This window comes from Vitis riparia, chromosome 17 (genome assembly GCF_004353265.1).
Source record: "Vitis riparia cultivar Riparia Gloire de Montpellier isolate 1030 chromosome 17, EGFV_Vit.rip_1.0, whole genome shotgun sequence".
Classification (NCBI taxonomy): Eukaryota; Viridiplantae; Streptophyta; class Magnoliopsida; order Vitales; family Vitaceae; genus Vitis; species Vitis riparia.
The window spans coordinates 1,767,606-1,790,083 of NC_048447.1; the positions used below are offsets into that span (position 1 = coordinate 1,767,606).

Consider the following 22,478-nt stretch of genomic DNA (forward strand, 5'->3'; position numbering starts at 1 on the left):
TCACCAAAGTGACATCTTTCGTGTAGATTAGTCTGTTTGGGGTGTTAGATATTTGTGTGTATGTGATTCATGCGGGTATTGACTGGCCCAAAGGAAAGTTAATATTTGGTCAAATTGCATACATACCTGTGATGATAAATATGTGATGATTATAAAGGTAACTTAATGTGAATAATAAATCAATCCAAAGATAGATTTATTATTTGACATAACTTATCATCAATGTTTGATCACTACAACAAGAGTATCACTTACAGTTAATATTACTGTCCAAAGACTTGATATTAATGTTGTGCTAGGTATCTTGAAATGTCATAATTTGCTTTTAAATTTAAAGATTATGTGTTTAATTGCTTATTTTATGTGAGCATGATGGTTTATTTGATTCATTTTATTTTGTTCTGGATTCAGCTTTTATATCAACTACTTCTATATCTGCCAACATCAATAATGTCCCTATGTTAAATGGGACTAATTTTAAGGACTGGAAAGAGAATATGATGATTCTCTTAGGCTGCATGGATATAGACTTAGCCTTGAGAATGCCCAAACCCGATGAACTCAATGAGCAAAGTACTCAAGAGGATGAGGTATATTGGAGTAAGTGGGAACGTTCAAATAGGCTAAGTCTTATGATCATGAAGCGTGGAATTCCAGAAGCTTTCAGGGGTGCGGTAACTGATGAGGTTACTAATGCCAGTGACTTCCTTGCGGAAATTCAGAAACGTTTTGCCAAAAACGATAAGGCTGAAACGAGCACGCTTTTAGCAAGCTTGATTTCAATGAAGTATAAAGGCAAGGGTAATGTTCGGGAGTACATCATGGAGATGTCTCATCTTGCTTCAAAACTTAAGGCTTTGAAACTTGAGTTATCTGATGATTTACTCGTGCATTTGGTTCTCATCTCTCTTCCTGCACAATTTAATTAATTCAAGGTCAGTTATAACTGTCAAAAGGATAAATGGACTCTTAATGAGCTCATTTCATTCTGTGTGCAAGAGGAAGAGAGATTGAAGCAAGACAAGACCGAAAGTGCTCATCTGGCTAGCACTTCCAAGGATAAGGGCAAACGAAGGAATAAGGATAATAAGGTTGCTGCTTCTAATGGCCTAGAACAAAAGAAACAGAAAGTTGAGGTAACATGTTTCTTCTGTAATAAGCCTGGACATACTAAGAAGGAATGTACCAAGTATGCTGCTTGGCGTGTTAAGAAAGGTATAATTCTTACTTTGGTCTGTTCTGAAGTTAATTTAGCTTCAGTATCTAGAAACACATGGTGGTTAGATTCTGGTGCTACTACTCACATTTGTGTTTCTATGTAGGGTTGCCTGAGTTACCGAAAACCAAGTGATGCTGAAAGATGCATCTATGTCGGAGACGGTCAGTCGGTAGAAGTGGAGGCAATAGGGCACTTTAGATTATTATTGAAATCTGGTTATTTTTTGGATTTAATAGATACTTTCGTTGTACCGTCTTTCAGACGGAATTTAATTTCAGTTTCTGTTTTGGACAAATCAGGTTATTCTTGTTCATTTGGAAACAATAGATTTGCATTATCTATTAATTCAAATATTGTAGGAACCGGTTTACTTAATGTTTATGATAATCTATATTTGTTGGAAACTGTTCCGTCCTATAATGAAACCTTGCATGTGGAATCACGAGGTACAAAACGTAAATTGAATAAAGATAATTCGGCCTCATTGTGGCACAAACGCCTAGGTCATATCTCTAAATCTAGAGTTGAGCGACTTGTGTCCGATGGGATTTTAGATTCACTTGACTTTTCAGATTTTGATATTTGTGTTGAGTGTATTAAAGGAAAACAGACCAAAACAAAGAAATTAGGTGCAAATAGAGCTACAGACGTCTTAGAATTAATTCATACAGATATCTGTGGACCATACCCTACGGCATCTTGGAATGGTCAACAATACTTTATAACATTCATAGATGACTATTCAAGATATGACTACCTATTTCTTATACATGAGAAATCACAATCATTGGACGTGTTCAAAACATTTAAAGCAGAAGTTGAGTTACAACTCAACAAAAGAATAAAGAGCGTCAGATCTGATCGTGGTGGTGAATACTATGGTAGATATGACGGATCAGGTGAACAATGTCCAGGACCATTTGCTAAATACCTAGAGGAATGTGGGATCGTCCCTCAATACACCATGCCAGGATCACCTAGCATGAATGGTGTAGCAAAAAGACGAAACCGAACCCTTAAGGACATGGTAAGGAGTATGATTAGTCATTCTACTTTACCCGAAAAACTCTGGGGTGAAGCACTCAAAACGGCAGCTTATATCCTAAATCGGGTGCCAACTAAAGCGGCTGCTAAAACGCCTTATGAGCTTTGGACGGGTCGAAAGCCCAGTTTAAAGCATTTTCATATTTGGGGATGTCCAGCTGAAGCGAGACCTTATAAGCCTCATGAAAAGAAATTGGACTCTAAAACAGTTAGCAGCTACTTTATTGGCTATGCAGAGCGATCAAGGGGTTTTAAATTTTATGATCCTGCTATTAGGTCAATTTTTGAGACGGGAACTGCAACATTTTTTGAGGATGTTGAGTTAGGGGGGAGAAATCAGGTTAGGAATATTGTCTTTGAGGAGGAAGAGGGATCTACTATTGCTTTTGATAATGTACAGGTTTCACTACCTATCATTGATCAAGAAGTAAATTTGGAGCCTCAACCAACAGACAATATTGTTCAACCCTTAATTGCAAATGAGGACATTGCTCCTGAAGAACAAACTCAACAACCTCAAGAAAATATGCCATTAAGGAGATCCACGAGAGAGAGGAGAAATGCAATTTCGGACGATTATATCGTATATCTCCAGGAACATGAGGTAGAAAGTGGAATGATGGAAGATGATCCAATCAACTTCCAGCAAGCCATGAAAAGTTCCAACTCTCAGAAATGGATTGAAGCCATGAATGAAGAGTACAAATCTATGCAAGACAATAAAGTTTGGGAACTTGTCCCATTACCAGTTGGTACGAAGCCCATTGGTTGTAAATGGATATTTAAAACCAAGCGGGATTCAAATGGTAATGTAGAAAGGTATAAAGCACGTCTTGTAGCTAAAGGCTTTACTCAAAAAGAAGGAATTGACTTCAAAGAGACCTTCTCCTCAGTTTTTACGAAGGACTCTTTCAGGATAATCATGGCACTAGTTGCACATTATGATCTTGAGTTACATCAAATGGATGTTAAAACAGCGTTTCTCAATGGTGACATTGATGAAACAATTTATATGGTACAACCAGAAAATTTTGTGTCCGAAGACTCAAAGAATATGGTTTGTAAATTAACTAAATCCATTTATGGGCTCAAGCAAGCTTCTCGTCAGTGGTACTTCAAGTTTCATCAAATTATTGTCTCATATGGTTTTGAGGCAAATCTTATGGATGAATGTGTGTATCACAAATTCAGTGGGAGTAAGTATATTTTCCTGGTTTTATATGTCGATGACATATTGCTAGCCACAAATGATATTAGCATATTGCACGACACCAAGAGATTTTTATCAAAACATTTTGAGATGAAAGATCTTGGTGATGCCTCCTTTGTCTTAGGAATCCAAATACACCGAGATCGTTCTAGGGGTATTTTAGGATTGTCACAAAGGACCTATATTGATAAAGTCCTCCAAAGGTATGGCATGCAAAATAGCAAACCAGGTGATACCCCTGTCGCTAAAGGAGACAAATTCAGTCTTAATCAATGCCCTAAAAATAGTTTAGAAAGTCAAGAAATGCAGAAGATTCCTTACGCTTCGGCTGTGGGGAGTCTAATGTATGCTCAGGTATGTACACGTCCGGATATTGCGTACATTGTTGGCATGTTAGGCAGATATCTAAGTAACCCTGGAATGGATCATTGGAGAGCAGCCAAGAGGGTTATGAGATATTTACAGAGAACAAAAGAGTACATGCTTACATATAGGAGATTGGATCAGTTAGAGTTCATTGGGTATTCCGACTCTGACTTTGCTGGATGCCAAGACAGCAGAAGATCCACATCAGGCTATATTTATCTGTTGGCTGGTGGAGCAATTTCATGGAGGTCTGCCAAACAGACACTCGTAACTTCATCCACCATGGAAGCAGAGTTTGTAGCATGTTATGAGGCATCCAATCAAGGAATATGGCTACGAAATTTTGTCACTGGGCTGCGTGTTCTGGATGGTATTGAAAAACCACTGAAGATATTTTGTGACAATAAATCAGCAGTTTTATATTCCAATAACAACAGGAGTTCTACAAAATCAAAATACATTGATATCAAGTTCCTAGTTGTAAAAGAAAAAGTACAGAGTGGACAGATATCCATAGAGCATATTGGAACAAACTCCATGATAGCGGATCCGCTTACAAAGGGATTACCACCTAAGGTCTTTCATGAGCACACTGCTCATATGGGTGTTGTCTCATTTGAGGATATCCAAATTTAGTGGGAGTTTATATTATTCATTGTATATTGCTCTATGTTATGTTTAGACTTTATCTATAAATTTGGATTGTGTTCTGCAGAAATAAAGTATTCATTTTATTGCACTCTGTTAAATTATGCTAAAGATTTGATCTCAATAAAGTTAAGTAGGACCAGTTGGAAATAGGCATGAACAGATCACATTGCATGTAATTTCCATGCTATGCACTCATGATTGATCTATGTCATTTAGCTGTATAGATATATGTGACCATTGATTGGTCTAGTAACGATTGATGTAACAAAGACCACCTTGATCCTATGTCAGTATAGTTAATGGACGAGATTGTTCGGATATACCCTAAGGACATGATAGCAAATTTTGAGCTCATAAGGTTAAGCACATTTATTTGATTACATATGCATGTGGCCCAGTGGGAGATTGTTAGATTAATTTTTGTAATTAATCTATAATTTGGGCCACACATGTAAATAATTAAAATGTGTGTGCTATCATTTAATTAAGCCTAAATATAGTGATCTAATTAATAATTGATTAATTGGCTTAAGGGTATAATTGTCATGAGATTATTGTGTAGATACCATTAGATAATTATTATTTCTATGAGGGGCAGAAATATAATTGTGATAAAATTAAAACTGCCCTAGCAGTTTATAAATAGGGTTATGGTCCCCATTCTACCACTACGCATTCCAATTTCCGAAAATCCTCTCAGAGAGAAATTGACACAGAATCTAGTGTCCAGAATTGGAAGACCATCTCAAAGGGTTTTCTTCCTATAAGGTTTCTCTTTCAATGGATTCAGGTATGTTTCCGCTATTATTTTTCTACTCATTTTTTTAATCAGGAGATTCCAGTATAGATGAAATTAGGGTATTCATCTTAGTTGATTTTAACAAGAATATTCCAGTATATATATAAATTAGGGTATTCATCTTGGTTGAGTTATAACAAGAAATATTCCAGTATATATGAAATTGGGGTATTCACCCTTGGTTGAGTTATAACAAGAAATATTCCAGTATATATGAAATTGGGGTATTCACCTTGGTTGATATATAACACTATATGCTGAGAGGCAACCCGCTTTTTCTTTTAGAAAATCTGGGCATCGTCCCCTCTATATCCTAAGTGGTGCATGCCCCATTTTAGAACTCTAGTAGTGGTACCCTTGAGGATGGCAACCCCTTTAGATTAATGTCGTCCTAAAGATCCCCAAAAGGTGCAGATCATGTCCCAATCCCTCCCATGAGTGCGTGGTGACTTTCTTTTACTAATTGTACCTCTTCTCTCTTGAAGAATCAAGCATTTCCCCTTTATCATGAGTGGTAGCCGTCCCAAGAATTCTGCAACCTTAGTGATGCGTGATGCTCTCCTAATGCATTCAGTCCACATATCAACCAAGATGCAACCTTCCAAAATCCCCTCTAATCTTCTTTTCATATGCTCTAGAATGTGCTTCCTGAGAGAGAATTTTCAAAGATGCAGTTGTGAGTAACCCGGACTCCTTCAATATGGCAATGTGTTATTATTATCTTTTTTTTTTTTTTGGAAACTTGTATTTTGATTTTTATATACAAAGTCTTTTTTCTTTTGTAATGGAAAGTGGTATTTTAATTTTCATGGAAAGTGGTTTTCTATTTTATATACATCACAATTCAAAAAAATAAAAAAATTAACAAACTTTAAAATAATAATAATAATAATAATAATAATAATAATAATAATAATAATAACTTATCAAATTGGCATAATATATATATATATATATATATATATATATATATATATATATATATATATATATATATATATATATATATATATATATATTAATTAAAACACCTTTTTTTTATATAAAAAATGAAAACTTAACTTGCCACAAATATATTAAAAGCACTTTAAAAAAAATAAAAAATAAAAAATAACTTACTAAAAATTTATTTACGTACATATTAGTAAAAAAATTTAATAGTAATAATAATAATAATAATAATAATAATAATAATAATAATAATAATAATAATCATAAAAAGAGATAAGATAATTGATCTCATGCAATTTTCTGAAAACAAATAAATATATAAAAGCAAACAAATAACTAAATAGATAATAATAAATAAATAAATAAATAAATAACTAAATAAATAAATAGATAAATAAATAAGAAATCAAACACATGCAAGTGTTAAAAATACAAATCATGCGAACTATGTAAGCCATATAAGTCAGGCAAAGAATGCTTACAAGGCAACCTAAGTGTACTTAAGGTGGGCCAAGTGTGCCTAATTGGGCTTAAGTGACCTAGGTGGGCCTAAGGTGGAGCCTAATGGCTCAAGTGTGCCTAAATGGGCTTAAGTGACCTAGAAGCTATCCTAAAAAGAAAGAAAAGCTTAAATCTAAATTTGGACTGCTAAGAGTTACAATGGGGGTTAGATAAATTCCTCAACCAAAGTCTCCAAGGTGGTTAAAAAATGGTAAGTAGTATGAATAGTAATGGGCCACCAAGGAGCTATTAGGGAGCATTGGAAGTGAACTTAAAAACATGTCCTAAAGGGAAAAAATAGAGGGTCTACAAAAACAAAATAAGGTGACAAGAAAAAGGAAAGAAAGAAGAAAATGAGAGGGACATAAAAAATGGGAAAAAAAACATAAAGGAATAGTGAGTGGAGAAGAGAATATGGGAGAAAAGAAGAAGAAGAAAAAAAAAAAGGAGAGGGAAGGGGAATGTGAAGTGGAAACTGTGGAGGGACGAAAGAGAAGTTAGAGATTTGAATTTTTTTTGTTTTTGTTTTTGTTTTGTTTTGTCTTTTTTTATTTTTTTTTATTTTTATTTTTTTTTATTTTAAAGAAAATGAATTGTGGGGATGGGGTCTTGAGATGAATGACTAGTATTAGTTCTCCAAAATGAGAAGTTTAGCCCAAAATGCAAAACAAAAAGGCCCAAAAACATTAACCAAATGGGCTCTGAAAATAATTAAATAATAGTGAATAAAAAATAATAATAAATGATCGCTTGGATTTTTCGTAGTTTATTGGATCAAAACAGAATTTATAACCTAATTCACTATTCTAACGTAGCTTGTACCCGATCAAAAAATGGTTTTAGTACAAACTACTATAGTATAGTGGTTTTTAGGTGTCATCTACTAGGATGAATTATTCTCGGTAATTAAGGCTTGAATGAGATGAGAAGAAATGATTGTGATCAAGTGAAAATGATTTGACAATTCATGATAAAAGTTCAAAATAACAATGATTTCAAATTGAGAGGAAAAACTAAAATATAAGAAAATTAATAGGAAATGAAATTCTCGAAGTTAAGATTTTTTAGAAAACAAATTTCATGGTGAATAGATGTTGAGATCTAATTTTCATCAAGTTAGATTGAAAACATAAATTTTCATCTAAATCGATTTTTGATTTAGCTTTAGGTCTAGATCAATTTTCTCTTCAAATTAGATCATTTAATCCAAGAGATCAATTCAAATAATATATTCAATTCATCTTAAATTATCTTCCAATGATTCACACAATGCAACTATTCAATCTCATCAAATCTACCTTTAAGAATTTAATGAATTTACCTAGTTTGCATTGTAGTAATCATCCAAGACAATTTGAAGAGAAAAATCCCCAAAATTCAATTAATCAATCAATTAGATCAAATTACCTTTGCAATTCAAGCTCATTTCTCTAATTCACTATAGATCTTGCCTCTAGATCTTCATTCCTCTAAGAAAAACGAGATTTAACCACTCATGATTGGAGATTTGGTCTCACAAGGCATATTTGGCTAGCAAGAAAATGAGAGAAAATAAGAGAAAATGAAGGATAATAGAGAATTCTCTTAAGAGAGAAAATTTGGAATATTCTACAAATTAGAAATATCTAAAAAACTCTCAAATGATAAAATCAAGTTTCTATTTATAGACCAAGGTCAAGTGGACACTTGACATCATCTTAAAGGTCTTGCGGAGGCTTTTTCACCAAGAAATCTTGAGTTTAGTAATAAAATGGTTATTTCGCACGAGATCCAGCAATTTCGCATGATTGTGTGAAATCACAAATGTAACAACAACAATTTTCACCTTCTTGGATTCACATGGTTGTGTGAAATTTTCGCATGATCATGCGAAATCAGCTTTGAGATTTCCCTTTGGTTTGCAGCACAAATACCTTCTAGTCCATTTCGCATAGTCATGCGAAATGGAAATATTTAATTTTTCAACTCATTTTTATCATTTCTTCCATTTCTTTCTTTTGAATCTACCTCAATCACCTCCAAATCAACTCAAAATCCCAGTCCAAACCAATTGAATTACTTCTTTCATTGTGCATTTGGATCTTCATCAACTTTATTTGTTCTTTTCAATTTGATTTATCTCTTCTGTCACCAATTTATCAAAATCATACCTTAAAATGACTCCAAAACTTCATAAAACTTGTTTGTAACTCTTGCAAGGGCAATAACATGTTAATTGAGTGTTTTAGGCATAATTACTACTCAAAAGATGTGAAACTTATGAGAATTATTATTTAAAATATGCTTTTTTTGAGTATTAATCATTGCTCCCAACCAACACATTTCTAGTCCCTTAGCAATGGTATGACAAAAAGAAAGAAAAACAATACCAAACAAAAGAAATCATAAGTCACATAAGCAAATCATTTTAAAAAAAAATCTTTGAAATTTCCATAGCATAAATGGTTGATAAACAAGCACACCCTACTATCCATAGGTATCAACAAAATCCCAACTTATTTACTATCTCTAATAGAAAGAATATCATGCAAATCAAGGTATAAAAAACATATCCATTTTCATTCCCCAAACAATCTTTCCAAACAATTCTTAAGTGTAATTAGGTTAGCCCCCGAATATAGTACTCAAAACTAATCCTCTCCCTAACTTAGCTCAATTTATCTTAAGCAACAAAAAACACTCTCTCATAGGTCAAGAATGCACCTATCTTTATTTCTTTATATATATATTCAAAGGTTTAATTGTAAGAATGCAATGCTAAAGGTATCTCCAAGTATACAGTCCATGTAGCAGGGATTCATCGATGACTCCCAACCATAAGGCATAGGGCACCAAGTTTATAGGACTATTTAACCAGCCGCTAACTCCTTAGACTTCACCCTGGACTCAAATTATGATCTAATATCTTAGCACCTACAATTGAGCTCATACTCCACCTATCCACCCATGTAACGAGCATTGAGGTCGATGACTCCCAACCAAAATGGCTTAGGGCACCGGGCTTCAAAGACCTTTGGGCCATATACCCCTCAGACCTTGCTTGGGTTTCAAGATAAGCATAACTCAACCTTTTTATTCATAATTTTTTTTTTCTTAGAGAGGTGGGCTCATTAGCCTCTTTTTAAGGTGTCTCAACTCAATTTAAAAGTGATTCAAGTTACTAAGATAATTGGGTCCAAGTCTTAGGGTTAGACTAGTCTTTCATCTTATATTAGGGGTCTAGAGTGCATAGTGTGTGCCAAGACTCAATTAGAAAAGACTATTGGGAAAGTGAAAACTTCAAAGTTAAATCAAATTCAATCAACATAACAAGTTTTCTAAAATCAAGCAAATGGGCTGGTATTCCAAATCAACTTCTTTCAAGCTAGGAATGCCCATTCATCAAACATAAGTGCTATGTTCTTCTCAAAAAATTATCAATTAATTTGTTTTAAAAAAAATTATAGCTAATAAAAATTATCACAATCAAAACAAATAAAAGAAAAAAAAAATCAAACAATTCTAAATCACCAAGAAACCTCTTTCTCTTCCTTTCCTATCCTCCCCTCAACCAAACTAAACATTGTCCTCAATGTTAATCGAGAAAATGCAAAGAAATGAAGGGAAAGGTAGCTGCAAAGCATTGTTTTTCAGCGTCTATAATTGAAACAAAACAATATAAAAGTATAAGTATGGTAGGAAAGGAGGAAACAAAAAGTGAAAACTATCATCATAACAAAAAAAAAAAAAAAAAAAAAAAACACAAAGGAAGTCAAGGAGTATATGTAATGAAAAAGTGACGGTCAAGGAGAAAAGTAGAGGGCACTCCCTATCCTTAATCATGAGATGGAGGGAAATGGGTGATCTTTGAACGTGTCACAATAGTGGTAGGCACTGTGGACTCCCTCTCTGAAGAATTAGTCTCTTGTGTAGTTGGGATGGATAGATGAGTAGCATCATGAACACTAGTTGGCTTCTCGGAAGAAAATTTTCATTGTTGGAAGACCATGGTAAGTTCATCAACTCTTTGGACAAGTTGCTGCTAAGTGAGTTGGATGTTTGCTTGATTTTCTTGAATCGTGTCCAAACGAGCTAAGAGTTGGTTGAAAGCCTCAGCTGAGATATGTATATAGCCATCAGAAGATGAAGGACCTATGTTTGGTGTAGATGAAAGACTAGCCAAAATATGTGCGGCTGCATCAAGATTTGAAAAAGTAAAAGCAACTTCTGGTGTGGGGGCAACTGATGGTCTTGGGGGTGTATCTTCCCCATCACCAAAATCTTTAAGAATCAAATTTGGAGAAGGCACATAATGATGTTCATTATCAGTAGTTAATGAAGCACTTGAGAGTGTAGATTCGATTTTGGTCACACTTCCTTACCATCTGGAAATAGTGTAGACTTCCCTATAATGATGTTTATTTTCTTTTCCAGGTTTAGTAGGGAAGCTATACTACTCCAAGATGCTCCCCAACATCCATGGGAAGAATAACAGATATTTCTTGGCTCTTTGCAATTTCTTCAAATGCACCTTGTCTTCAAAATAGAATATGGTAGCCATGAATAATTAAACAGGTGTCCATCATTGCCCACTAACAATTCTAAATAATGCCATTAGTATATGTTCTTGCCTTTGCATTGCGTGTTGGCAAGGATAAACATTGGAGTGTAGGACATAATCCAAAAACTAGAATTTGGAATCTATTTCTCTCATCAACACTGCATGTGTATTGGTGGATTGGTTTTGAGAGATAATCCGAACCATTTCAGCAGCTTTAGTTTGAGTAATAGGTTGAAACTCAGCTGGATTTGGAGGTGTAAGAGGAATATCCAAGGCTCTTACTACCATTTCAGTATTCAACATACCTAGTCTCCCATCAATTTCGAAATAAATCATTGAAAGAGGGTAGACTTTTTTGCTAGTCATGGTTTGGTAAAATTCCTGAATTATGCAAGAATAAAAGAATGGTCTAGGTACCATGAATGGCTCCAAAAAATATTGACAACACAGTTCCATGGAGAATTTAGTAAGAGGAGATGTAACAAATGCCTTGAAATCATAGTAGCATTCTTTATGGAATTTTCTACCTGAGCAGTCTTCTCTTGTACCAATGGCTAGTTTGTTCTTTGGGGCTTTCATGAATTGAAATTGAATTGGTTGGATCGGTGGAGGTACAGATTTTGTAACCGGAATAGGAATAGGGACTTCAGTAATTGGTGATTGAATTACAGTATGCTGAACTAAAGGAGTAGCAAGGGATGTCGAAAAAGATGAAGGATTTTGAACACTGATGCTTCATGTTCTATTCACCGGTAATTTTTCAGGAACAACCATCTTTGATTTGCCTTTATCCAGTGAAGATCTTGTGACATCCCTTTGGTTTGGATATCCAGAAATGGGAAGTTTAGAGAGGAAGAATCTCGGAGGAAATTCGAGACCAACGTCTTCGTCATTTCCATCATTAACCACCATGAACTCTTCCTCAATTTCCATTGATTTTTGTTTTTGATTCCCCATCTATAACAAGAAAAAACCAAAAATTACAACAAACAATTTGATGAATTGAATGATAATTGGAATAAAGGATATCAATTTGTTCGAAATTCGTAAAAAAATACAGCAACCTCTCAAAGTAAATCAAACTTTTCAATCCAGATTCATCTTGCAATTTCAGAAAGAGATGAGTGAAATCCAAATACATGAAATGCTTGAAATACTGAGAGTGCTGAAGTAAATCTTCGGAATTAAAAAATGAAAATAATGAGAGTTCCCGATGTTTGATCATGGTTTAGGGCAAGGAAGAGATATGAGAGAGTGTGGAAGAAAGGGAAAAATGACCGATGGTCTTCTACCTCTTTAGTTTCTCGTGTCCGACGAAGACGAAAAGTTTTGGCACGAGGGCTTGTTTTCACTTAATGGTGCGAAATGAAACAGAGGTTTATATTTGTTGCAATTTTTTTTTTTTTTTTGGCACAGACATGTGAAATTTTCGCATGTGTGTGAAGTGGTTCAGATGGTTCATTTTATTGCAGTCCTTAAGATGACTTTCGCATAGTCATGTGAAATGTTCACATGATGATGCGAAATGGTCCAGAGGCATAAAATTTCTACAACTATCCTTATCAGTTTCACACAGTCATGTGAAAATTTCGCATGATCATGCGAATTGGGACAGAGACTCATTTTTCGCATTTTCAAAGCTATGAAAACTCCCTTGTTTTTGGCATGAATTCCCTTATTTTTGGCATGAATGTGCAAACTGGTGATGAACCATTAAATCTTTTTTTTTTTCCTTTGTTTTATGCATTCCATCCATCTGGAAAGTCCTCAAAACACAAATCAAAGAGTTGAGATGGATTTATTTAATGGAAACTAAAAGAAAAATAAAAAAAAAATCAAAATTCAAAGGAAAGTAGATAAATAAGAAACCATTGGACTAGCTAGCCATTGACATGACTAAGCCCATTAACCTTTACATCAATACTCGATTTGGATATAGCTTGCGAACAATGAATGGACCAACTTTTGGTACTTAAGCTTTCCCGAAAAAAGATGTGGCTTGAAATAACCTTCTTTGAACTTGTTCTTTATTGATGAAATAGATAGCTTATTTTATAGGATGAAGAGAGGATTAGTTTCCTTATAAAAATAGAATTGCACTTTCCATCAAAGTGGTTTTAATTTTAAAAACTAACTTCTCAAAAATTGATTAATAGGATTTTTAGCTTTATTATTTATTAAACCATAATATTTAAATAAATATTACATAATAATAAACACATGGACCACATAAAATTCATATATATGTAAAACTAGTTTTTTGAAAAAAAAAATTACCTTTAAATTAGTGATATTGGTGTATAAAAGAAAATTAAATTATTGATACTTGGAGTATAAAAGAATGTGTGCATTAACAAATGACTTTGAAATTAAATAAATATTAATATGGATCATTTAAATATTTGACAGGTAAATTTATTATATTTAATATATTATCCATATAGTCCGAATCTACTTAAAGCTACGCATTTTTTAAATTATATTTTTATTTTTTTAAATCTTTTAATATAATAATTTTTAGAAATGCGTATGATCGATTTTGTTTACCATTTTTGTTTTGCTTCAAAAGGATAAAAAAAAAAAAAAGAATGGCTTGTTAAAAAGATTATTAATAAAATAACATAAGCATGAATGAAAAAAAAAAGAAAAAAAAAAGAAAAAAGGAAAAAAGAGAAAGGGAAAAGGATAATTAGATCGGGTAGAATTGAGAAAGATGCTACATGCATTTTAATGCCAATATCATTCATAACTATACGTAGGAGTTTGGCTTAAAATTAATATAATTGTTTGATGTTGTTTTTGAGAAGTAATTTTTAAAAGGAGAGTTATAAATTTAATAATGTTTAAAAACAGTATTGACAATGATTAATTTTAAATTATTATTATTGATTTTTAACAAAATAAATTAATTATATTTTTATAGGATGTTAGTATTATTTTTTATAATATTTATTAAAAATATAATTTATGATTTTATTATAATATTACTATTTATATTTTGTTAAAAACTATTTATTTTTTAATTTATTTATAATTATAAATTTATTTTTATTTTTATTAAGACTTGAAATTAAAATTATTTTATATTATATAAATTGAAATTATATTTTTTTAATAAAATCAAAATAAAAAATTATTTTCAAAATCAATTTATTAAAAAAAAAAAGTTTTTGATTTTTTAATTTTTAAAAATAACTGTGCACCTTCCATTTTTGTATCACTTTTAAGTTAGGAAAGGAATGGGGATAATCATTCCCGCTTCCTATTCCCACTCACCTAATATGGCCTTTTAAGTTGCTAAAGCTTTCACAAGACACTAATGGTGTTTGTTTTTTTGACTTTTTGCTGAAAGTAATTTGTTTTCAAAATTTAGATGATTTGTTTTTTTTTTTTACTTTTTCATAATTTATTATAAACTTTTTACTAAGTAAAAAAAACCAAAATATGTAACTTTTTCTAAATATAAAAAATAACATATTGATTTTTCTTTACTTTTTAATACTTAATAGAAATAAAATACCATAAAAATAAACAACATAATATTTAACATTATTAAGTATTAAAGTTCTATTTAGAATTAAGTAAAAAAACAAACACCACCTAACAGCTTTTCTAGTTGCTTATGCACGCCTCCCGCCTTCCATCCCTCTCTCTCCCTCTCTATCTCTTCCATCTCCTGAAATCACGAATGGAAGTTGTCGAAGGTGTTGCTCTTTATTCTTCCTCTGGGGTGTTGTTTTGAAAAGATGAATGACAGAGAGAATTGGCTGAATTATATTATTGATGTTGAAGTGTGTATTTATACAAGGAGGTTTGAGATATTTTTCTACAAGTCAAGAATCAACTTACCATATTCTAGACTATCCAGCTATAAGTCAGGAATTACAATGGGAAAACTAACATATACAGATCATCTATTCTTAATATGGAAGATTTAGGAAGATTGACTTTCCAACACTCCCCCTCAAGTTGGAGAGTGGATATCCTGCACTCCTAACTTGCGAATCATAGGAGCAAAAATCTCCTTTCCCAATGGTTTGGTCAGAATGTCTGCAAGTTGGTGCGCTGAGCTCACATGTCTTGTAATAATGGAACCATCTTGGATCTTGTCCCTAATATAGTGACAATCCATCTCAATGTGTCTAGTACGCTCATGGAAAACAGGGTTGGCTGCAATGTGCAACGCTGCCTTGTTGTCACAATACAGCAAGGCAGGTTCTTGATGTAAAACACCCAAATCTTTCAAAAGGTACTGAAGCCACGTCAACTCACAACAAGCTCCTGTCATTGCACGATACTCTGCTTCGGCTGAAGAGAGTGACACTGTTTTTTGTCGCTTTGATCTCCAAGAAATCAGTGAAGGTCCAAGGAATACACAGTAGCCTGTAGTGGACCTTCTAGTAAGTGGACAACCTGCCCAATCAGAATCACAGTAGGCTCTCAATCTGAAATCATTATTCGAAGAGAAGAACAGACCTTGACCAGGTGCATTCTTGAGATAACGCACAACTCTGAACGCTGCTTCCGTATGAGCCTTTCTCGGTTAATGCATAAACCAGCTTAACACATGAATTGCATAAGTGATATCTGGCCTTGACACAGTTAGATATATTAACCTTCCAACCAATCTCCTATAACGACCTTGATCCTTGAGCAAATCGCTCTTATCAGACAATTTCAATCCTCGTTCCATAGGTGTATCAATAGGGGCAGCGTCCAACAATCCCGCATCCTCAATAATCTCTAATGCATACTTACGTTGGGAAATAAAAATCCCATTTTTAGAAGCAGAAACCTCAATTCTAAGAAAGTATTTTAAATCACCCAAATCTTTAAGATGAAAATGACTATGCAGAAATTTTTTTGTTGTAGCAATGCTCATAGGATCATTTCCAGTAATCAGAATATCATCAACATATATCAAGACGGCAGTAAAGGACTTGCCTTGTTTTCTGGTGAACAAAGAATAATCGGCTCGAGATTGTGCATAACCAGCGGATTGAATAGCTTCTGAGAACTTGGCGAACCACTGGCGAGAAGCTTGTTTCAGACCGTAGAGTGATTTATGAAGGCGACATACCAAGTGTTCCTCCCCCTGTTGCCGAAGCCCTGGCGACGGAGACATATATATATTTCCTCATGTAAGTTGCCATGAAGAAAAGAGTTGTTAACATCCATTTGATGAAGAGACTAGCCACGGGCTGCGGCCAATGCAAGCAAGCAGCGGACAAATATGATCTTGGCAATGGGGGAAAAGGTATCCTGATAATCGACACCTTCTAATTGAGTAAAGCCTTTCGCTACCAATCGTGCTTTATAACACTCAATAGACCCATTTGAACGATGTTTAATTTTATACACCCATCGACAGCCAATCAGTGTCTTGCTAGCCGGAAGTGGAGTGAGAGACCAAGTGCCATTAGCTTGGACAACCTGCAATTCAGAACGCATTGCCTCTTTCCACTCAGGATGAGCGGCGGCTTCCGAATAAGACCTGGGTTCTGTGACAGCACTATGTTGAGCAACAAAAGATCTATATGTAGGCTTATATCTGTGACAAGAAACATAATTGGCCAGTGGATATCGTGTACCTTTAGTTGGACCTAGAATCAAGGAAGACGATTGATGGGAGGAAACGTGGGAGCAAACATAATCGTGGAGCTTGATTGGCTGGGCGATATGGCGGCTGGAGCGACGGAGCGGAGTGGCTGGTTTGGGTGAGTGTGTTTCTGGTGAAAAGATGGGTGTCTCGGCTGGAGGAGTGGACGGGATGGATGCAAACGATGGCACCAGAGAAGGCGATACTAGAGTTGTAGAAGGCGATGGTGGAGGGTTTGGATCAATCTGAGAAGAAGGTTCGATAACGAGTTCGGAAGGTCGAGAAGAAGAGGAAAAGTCGTCATTTTCTGTGGTGGGAGACGGTGTGCTTGTGTGGTTGGAAAGAAGAGGGGAAAGTGCATGAGAAGTAGAGTCAAGGGAGGAAGAAATGTCATGGGCCACCAAGGGGATTGGACTAGAATTATGAGTCAATGAAGAGAGAGTAGAGTTGGGCTTGAGAGAGACATAAGAAAAATATCTTCATGAAATTTGACATCTCGGCTAGTAAAGACCTTTTTGGTTGATAAATCAAATAATTTGTATGCTTTATGACCAACAGGATAACCGATGAAGATGGATGGCGTGGCACGATAATCAAATTTGTGAGAGGTGTGAACATTGGTGGCATAGGCTAAACATCCAAAAACACGGAGATGGGAGTAAGAAGGTGGTTTTGAGTAAAGCAATTCAAAAGGAGTTTTGAAAGACAATACTGGTGAAGGTAACCGATTGATGATGTGTACGGCAGTGAGAGCACACTCCCCCCAAAATTGAGTGGGAACTTGAGCATGGAATTTCAAAGCTCGGGCTACTTGTAAAATATGACGATGTTTACGTTCCACAACCCCATTTTGTTGAGGCGTGTAAACACAAGAATGTTGAAAGATGACACCATTATCTTGAAAAAAAGAACGAAGTGAGGTAAATTCTCCACCATTGTCACTTCGAAAAGTTTTAATGCGAAATTCAAATTGTGTGAACACATAGTTGAAGTAACGTTTTAAAAGTGATTGTGTTTCATCTTTATGTCGCATTAAAAATATCTAAGTGAAATGTGTATAATCATCGACAATAGTGAGAAAGTAATGGGCACCAAACAGAGAAGGGTGTCGATAACTACCCTAAATGTCACAATGAATAATCTTAAAAGGTTTTGTAGAAGAAATAGCACTAGTACCAAAAGGTAAACGACTTTGCTTAGCCAAAGGACATATAGGGCAATCATTATTGGATTGAATAGAAAAATTCAAAAAATTCTTGGCAATGAAACTCAAACGAGAAGGTGATACATGACCTAAGCGACTATGCCAGAGATCGGTGGAAGAGATGGCGAGATTGCAGGCTGGTTGGTTTGTGGATGAGGAATGGTTGGTTAAAGATTTCTCTGTCGCTAGTGCCACCAAATAGTATAGTCCGTCACGTTGTTTACCCAAACCAATCATCCTCGTCGTAGCCAGATCCTGCAAAATACACCAATAAGGGAAAAACGTCATTGAACAATCTAGACCTCTTGTCAAACGACTAACTGATATTAAATCAACTTTGAATGTAGGCACAGATAAGACATCATGCAGATAATAGATGGAATTCAGAGGCAAAGTCCCTTTTGTAACAATATTCGCTTTTTCTCCGCTAGGCAACAATACGGGCGGTAACGAGCAATTTTTATCTTTATGCAATAACTTAGAGGATGAAGTAATATGATCCGTTGCCCCACTATCAATAATCCAATTGCGGGAAGCGACTTTGGACAAACTTGGCTTTGTTACCGCATTCACTTTGGAACTAGAGTTTTCATCTTGGTTATTAAGAAGTGACAAAAGTTGCTTGAGTTGGGCTTCTGACAATGCAACTACAGGTTTCCCTTCATCTGCCTCAGAAACTTGGTTAGCCGCAGAAAACCTTTTATTCCGATTTAAGTTTGAGCCTAAGTTCATTCTTGCTTTAGGATGGCCTAGTGGGTATTCATGTAGTTGAAAACACTTTTGGACCCAATGACCCATATCTCCACAATACGAGCACTGGGGGCGTCCTCTTCCAGAACCCATGCGGCGCCGATCTTGATCAAAAAATGGTCTGCCATCTTGTCCTTGAGAAGACCGATTCACCCGAAAATTTTGAGAACCAGAGGGGCGATTAGTCGGTTCCATCCTTCCTGTGTTCGATCAATCTATTTTGTCCTTCCAAGTTGCTGAAGACTTGCCGTTGCTGCGCACGGCCATAGCAGCACTTGCGGCAGATTCCACTGTTGCGTTCGTCGAAGTGAGGAGGCGCTGCTTTTCTTCTTGAGAGACAGAGGAGTATGCTTGGCGGACAGAAGGGAGAGGATTCATCAGGAGGATTTGCCCGCGAATAGCACTATAAGATTCATTCAAACCCATCAGAAATTGCATCAATTTTTGTTGATCTTGTTGTGCCCCATGTGCTGCAGCGTTGTAGGAAGCCAGTTCATCCCACAGGCCTTTCAATTTTGTGTAATAGGAAGAGACAAAGAGTTGCTCTTGTCGAAGACAAGCAATATCTCGCTGAATTTCAAAGGTGCGAGGCGCATTGCTCTGAGAGAATCGCTCACAGAGATCTTCCCAAACTTCATGAGCAGTAGAATAATAGATTACACTATCCGCAATTTCTGGATTGAGAGTATTGACCATCCAGGAGTGAACCATGTCATTACACCATGACCAAGTCGCATAACCTTCAGGATCAATTTTTTCCAAAGGAGCCTTGATCGAGCCATTAACAAAACCCAATTTGTTATTGGAATTTAAAGCTAGAATCATAGCCCTTTTCCAAGCCGAATAATTGTCTCCATTCAAAGATTTGGAAATCAAAACCAAACCTGGGTGATCTGAATGGTGAGTGAAATAGGGATTGGAGAGATCTGCCTTTGAGAAATCTGTAGGAATCTCTGATTTTGCCATGATGATTGAAGAAAAGAGATGCTACACGAGAGATTAGAGTGCAGCGATGAATCAGGATTTTAGTCCTGCTCTGATACCATGAAAAGATGAATGACAGAGGGAATTGGCTGAATTATATTATTGATGTTGAAGTGTGTATTTATACAAGGAGGTTTGAGATCTTTTTCTACAAGTCAGGAATCAGCTTATCATATTCTAGACTATTCAGCTATAAGTCAGGAATTACAATAGGAAAACTAACATATACAGATCATCTATTCTTAATATGGAAGATTTAGGAAGATTGACTTTCCAACATGTTTGGCATGTTGACCTCCTCTGATGTGGACAAGTTTGCACGGCAACATCATTTCCAAACTGAGCACGAGAAACTGAGGAAGTTGCAAGTTCGCATTGTTGGAGTGCTGAATGACGCCGAAAAGAATCAGGTGTCAAAACCGTCAGTCAAAACCTGGCTAGATGTACTTGGATTGGAAAAGGGTGCAGAAGGAAAAGTTTCTGCTTTGAAAGGATCATCCGTCACTCCATCTACACCTTTGGTAGATTCAACCATAGTTTGTGGCAGGAATGAGGATAGAGAAAATATTGTTGAATTGCTGCTTAGTAACCAAGAGAGTGAAAGCGATGTGATTTCGATAGTCGGTATGGCTGGGATTGGGAAGACCACACTTGCTCAATTGGTATACAATGATATGAGAGTGAAAAGGACATTTTGACCTAAAGGGATGGGTCTGTGTTTCTGATGACTTTGATGTGGCCAGGATAACAAAGGCCATTCTTTGCTCAGTCACTTCGACTAACGATGATTTACCAGACTTGGAACAAGTTCAAGTTAAATTGCGTGATGCAGTAGCTGGAAAAAATGTTTTTGCTAGTTTCGGACGATGTGTGGCATCAGGATCCCTGGAAATGGGTCTTACAATCTCCTTTCGCAGCAGGAGCAAAAGGAATTAAAATCATTGTAACAACACGCTGTCAGAATGTTGCAAAGATGATGGGAAGTGTTTACCTGCACCAAGCAGTTTTGTTTGAAGAGTATTGCTGGTTACTCTTTGCTGAACATGCATTTAAAAATCAAAATATGAATGAACATCCAATTTTGGAAGTTGCCAAGAATATGTCTAGGCGGCCCTTGGCTACAAATGCGCTTGGTCTACTTCTACAGTCTGAACCATCCGATCAATGGGAAACTGTATTGAATAGCGAAATGTGGACTGCAGCAGATGAATACATTCTTCCACATTTAAGGTTAACTTAGTCTTATCTTCCTTTCCAATTGAAGAGATGTTTTGCTTACTGTGCTATATTCCCAAGAGATTATGAATTTGAGGTAAATGAGTTGGTCCTCTTATGGATGGCTGAAGGTTTAATTCAGCAACCAGCAGAAAATCCGGAAATGGAAGACTTAGGTGCTGAATATTTTCGTGAGTTGCTCAAAAGGTCCTTTTTCCAACAATCCATCAACGTGACAAAATTTGTGATGCATGGCCTTATTTGTGATTTAGCTCGAGCCTTTGTTGGGAGATACGTACTACGTCTTGGAGGATGAGAGGGATTACAATGAAGTCATCTCTGAAAGAACTTATCAGTTTTCATTCACTCGTTGGGTTTTAGTAGTGTTAAAAAAGTTTGAAACCTTCAAAGAAGTAAATTATTTACGAACCTTCTTAGCAATATTACCAACTGCTGCACCAGAAGATAATGAAGCAGTTTGCAACTCAACTACTAGGGTCCTTGACGAATTGTTGGCAAAATTCAAATGCTTAAGGATTCTCTCTATCAGGGGTCATCAGTTAAGTGAGCTACCACATTCAATTGGTACTTCCATGTATCTGCGGTATCTTAATTTGTCCCTGACTGCAACCAACGGGTTACCTGATTCAGTGGGTACTCTTTTACATTTACAAACGTTGCTATTACATGGCTGCAAGAGTCTTACTGAGTTACCTCAGAGTATTGGGAACTTAACTAATCTACGGGCATCTTGATATCAGAGGCACAGATCAATTACAGGAAATGCCTCCACAAATAGGCCACTTAAAAGCTTTGCGAACTTTATCGAGGTTTATTGTGAGCAAAGGCAGCGGTTCAAGGATAACCGCGCTGAGGAATTTGTCGAAACTTCAAGGGAAGCTTTCCATTTCAGGGTTGCACAATGCGGGGCATATTTGGTCTTCATGTGATGCCATTCTGAGGGACACGGAGGGACTTCAAGAGTTAATGATGGAGTGGGCGAGTGATTTCAGTGATTCAAGAAATGAAAGGGATGGAGTGCATGTCCTAGACTTACTAGAACCTCACACGAATTTGAAAAAGCTCATGGTCCCATTTTATGGTGGATCAAAATTCCCAAGTTGGATAGGAAGTTCTTCATTCTCAAACAGGGTGGATCTTAATCTAAGAAATTGCAACAACTGCACAACGTTAGCATCTCTTGGGCAATTATCATCACTTAGGAACTTGTGCATCACAGGAATGGATGGTTTGAAGAGGGTTGGTGCTGAATTTTATGGGGAGGTTTCTCCTTCTGTAAAGCCCTTTTCATCCTTGGAGACTCTAATATTTGAGGATATGCCAGAATGGAATGGTTGAGGAAGTTGGGGCATTTCCTTGGCTTCGTCAGCTTAGGACAAGGAACTGTCCAAAATTGATCAAGTTACCTTGTCATCCACCTTCCC

The 22,478-nt window shown here is 35.7% G+C and overlaps 2 protein-coding genes and 1 long non-coding RNA gene across 3 annotated transcripts; all 3 read left to right on the forward strand.

Annotated features, from left to right (window-relative positions):
• Window positions 1–518: 518 nt before the first annotated feature.
• Window positions 519–929, forward strand: LOC117904784. Its single transcript, XM_034817541.1, has one exon. The coding sequence runs from the start codon at window positions 519–521 to the stop codon at window positions 927–929; it is 411 nt and encodes a 136-aa protein (XP_034673432.1).
• Window positions 930–935: 6 nt separating this feature from the next.
• LOC117905111 lies at window positions 936–1,594 on the forward strand. Its single transcript, XR_004649655.1, has 2 exons — window positions 936–1,215; window positions 1,323–1,594. It is a non-coding gene; the product is annotated as an uncharacterized LOC117905111 (long non-coding RNA).
• A 2,182-nt stretch (window positions 1,595–3,776) lies between these two features.
• Window positions 3,777–12,230, forward strand: LOC117904785 (secreted RxLR effector protein 161-like). Its single transcript, XM_034817543.1, has 2 exons — window positions 3,777–4,209; window positions 12,046–12,230. Exons 1-2 carry the CDS (start codon window positions 3,777–3,779, stop codon window positions 12,228–12,230), a joined length of 618 nt encoding a protein of 205 aa, XP_034673434.1.
• The last annotated feature ends 10,248 nt before the right edge of the window (window positions 12,231–22,478 follow it).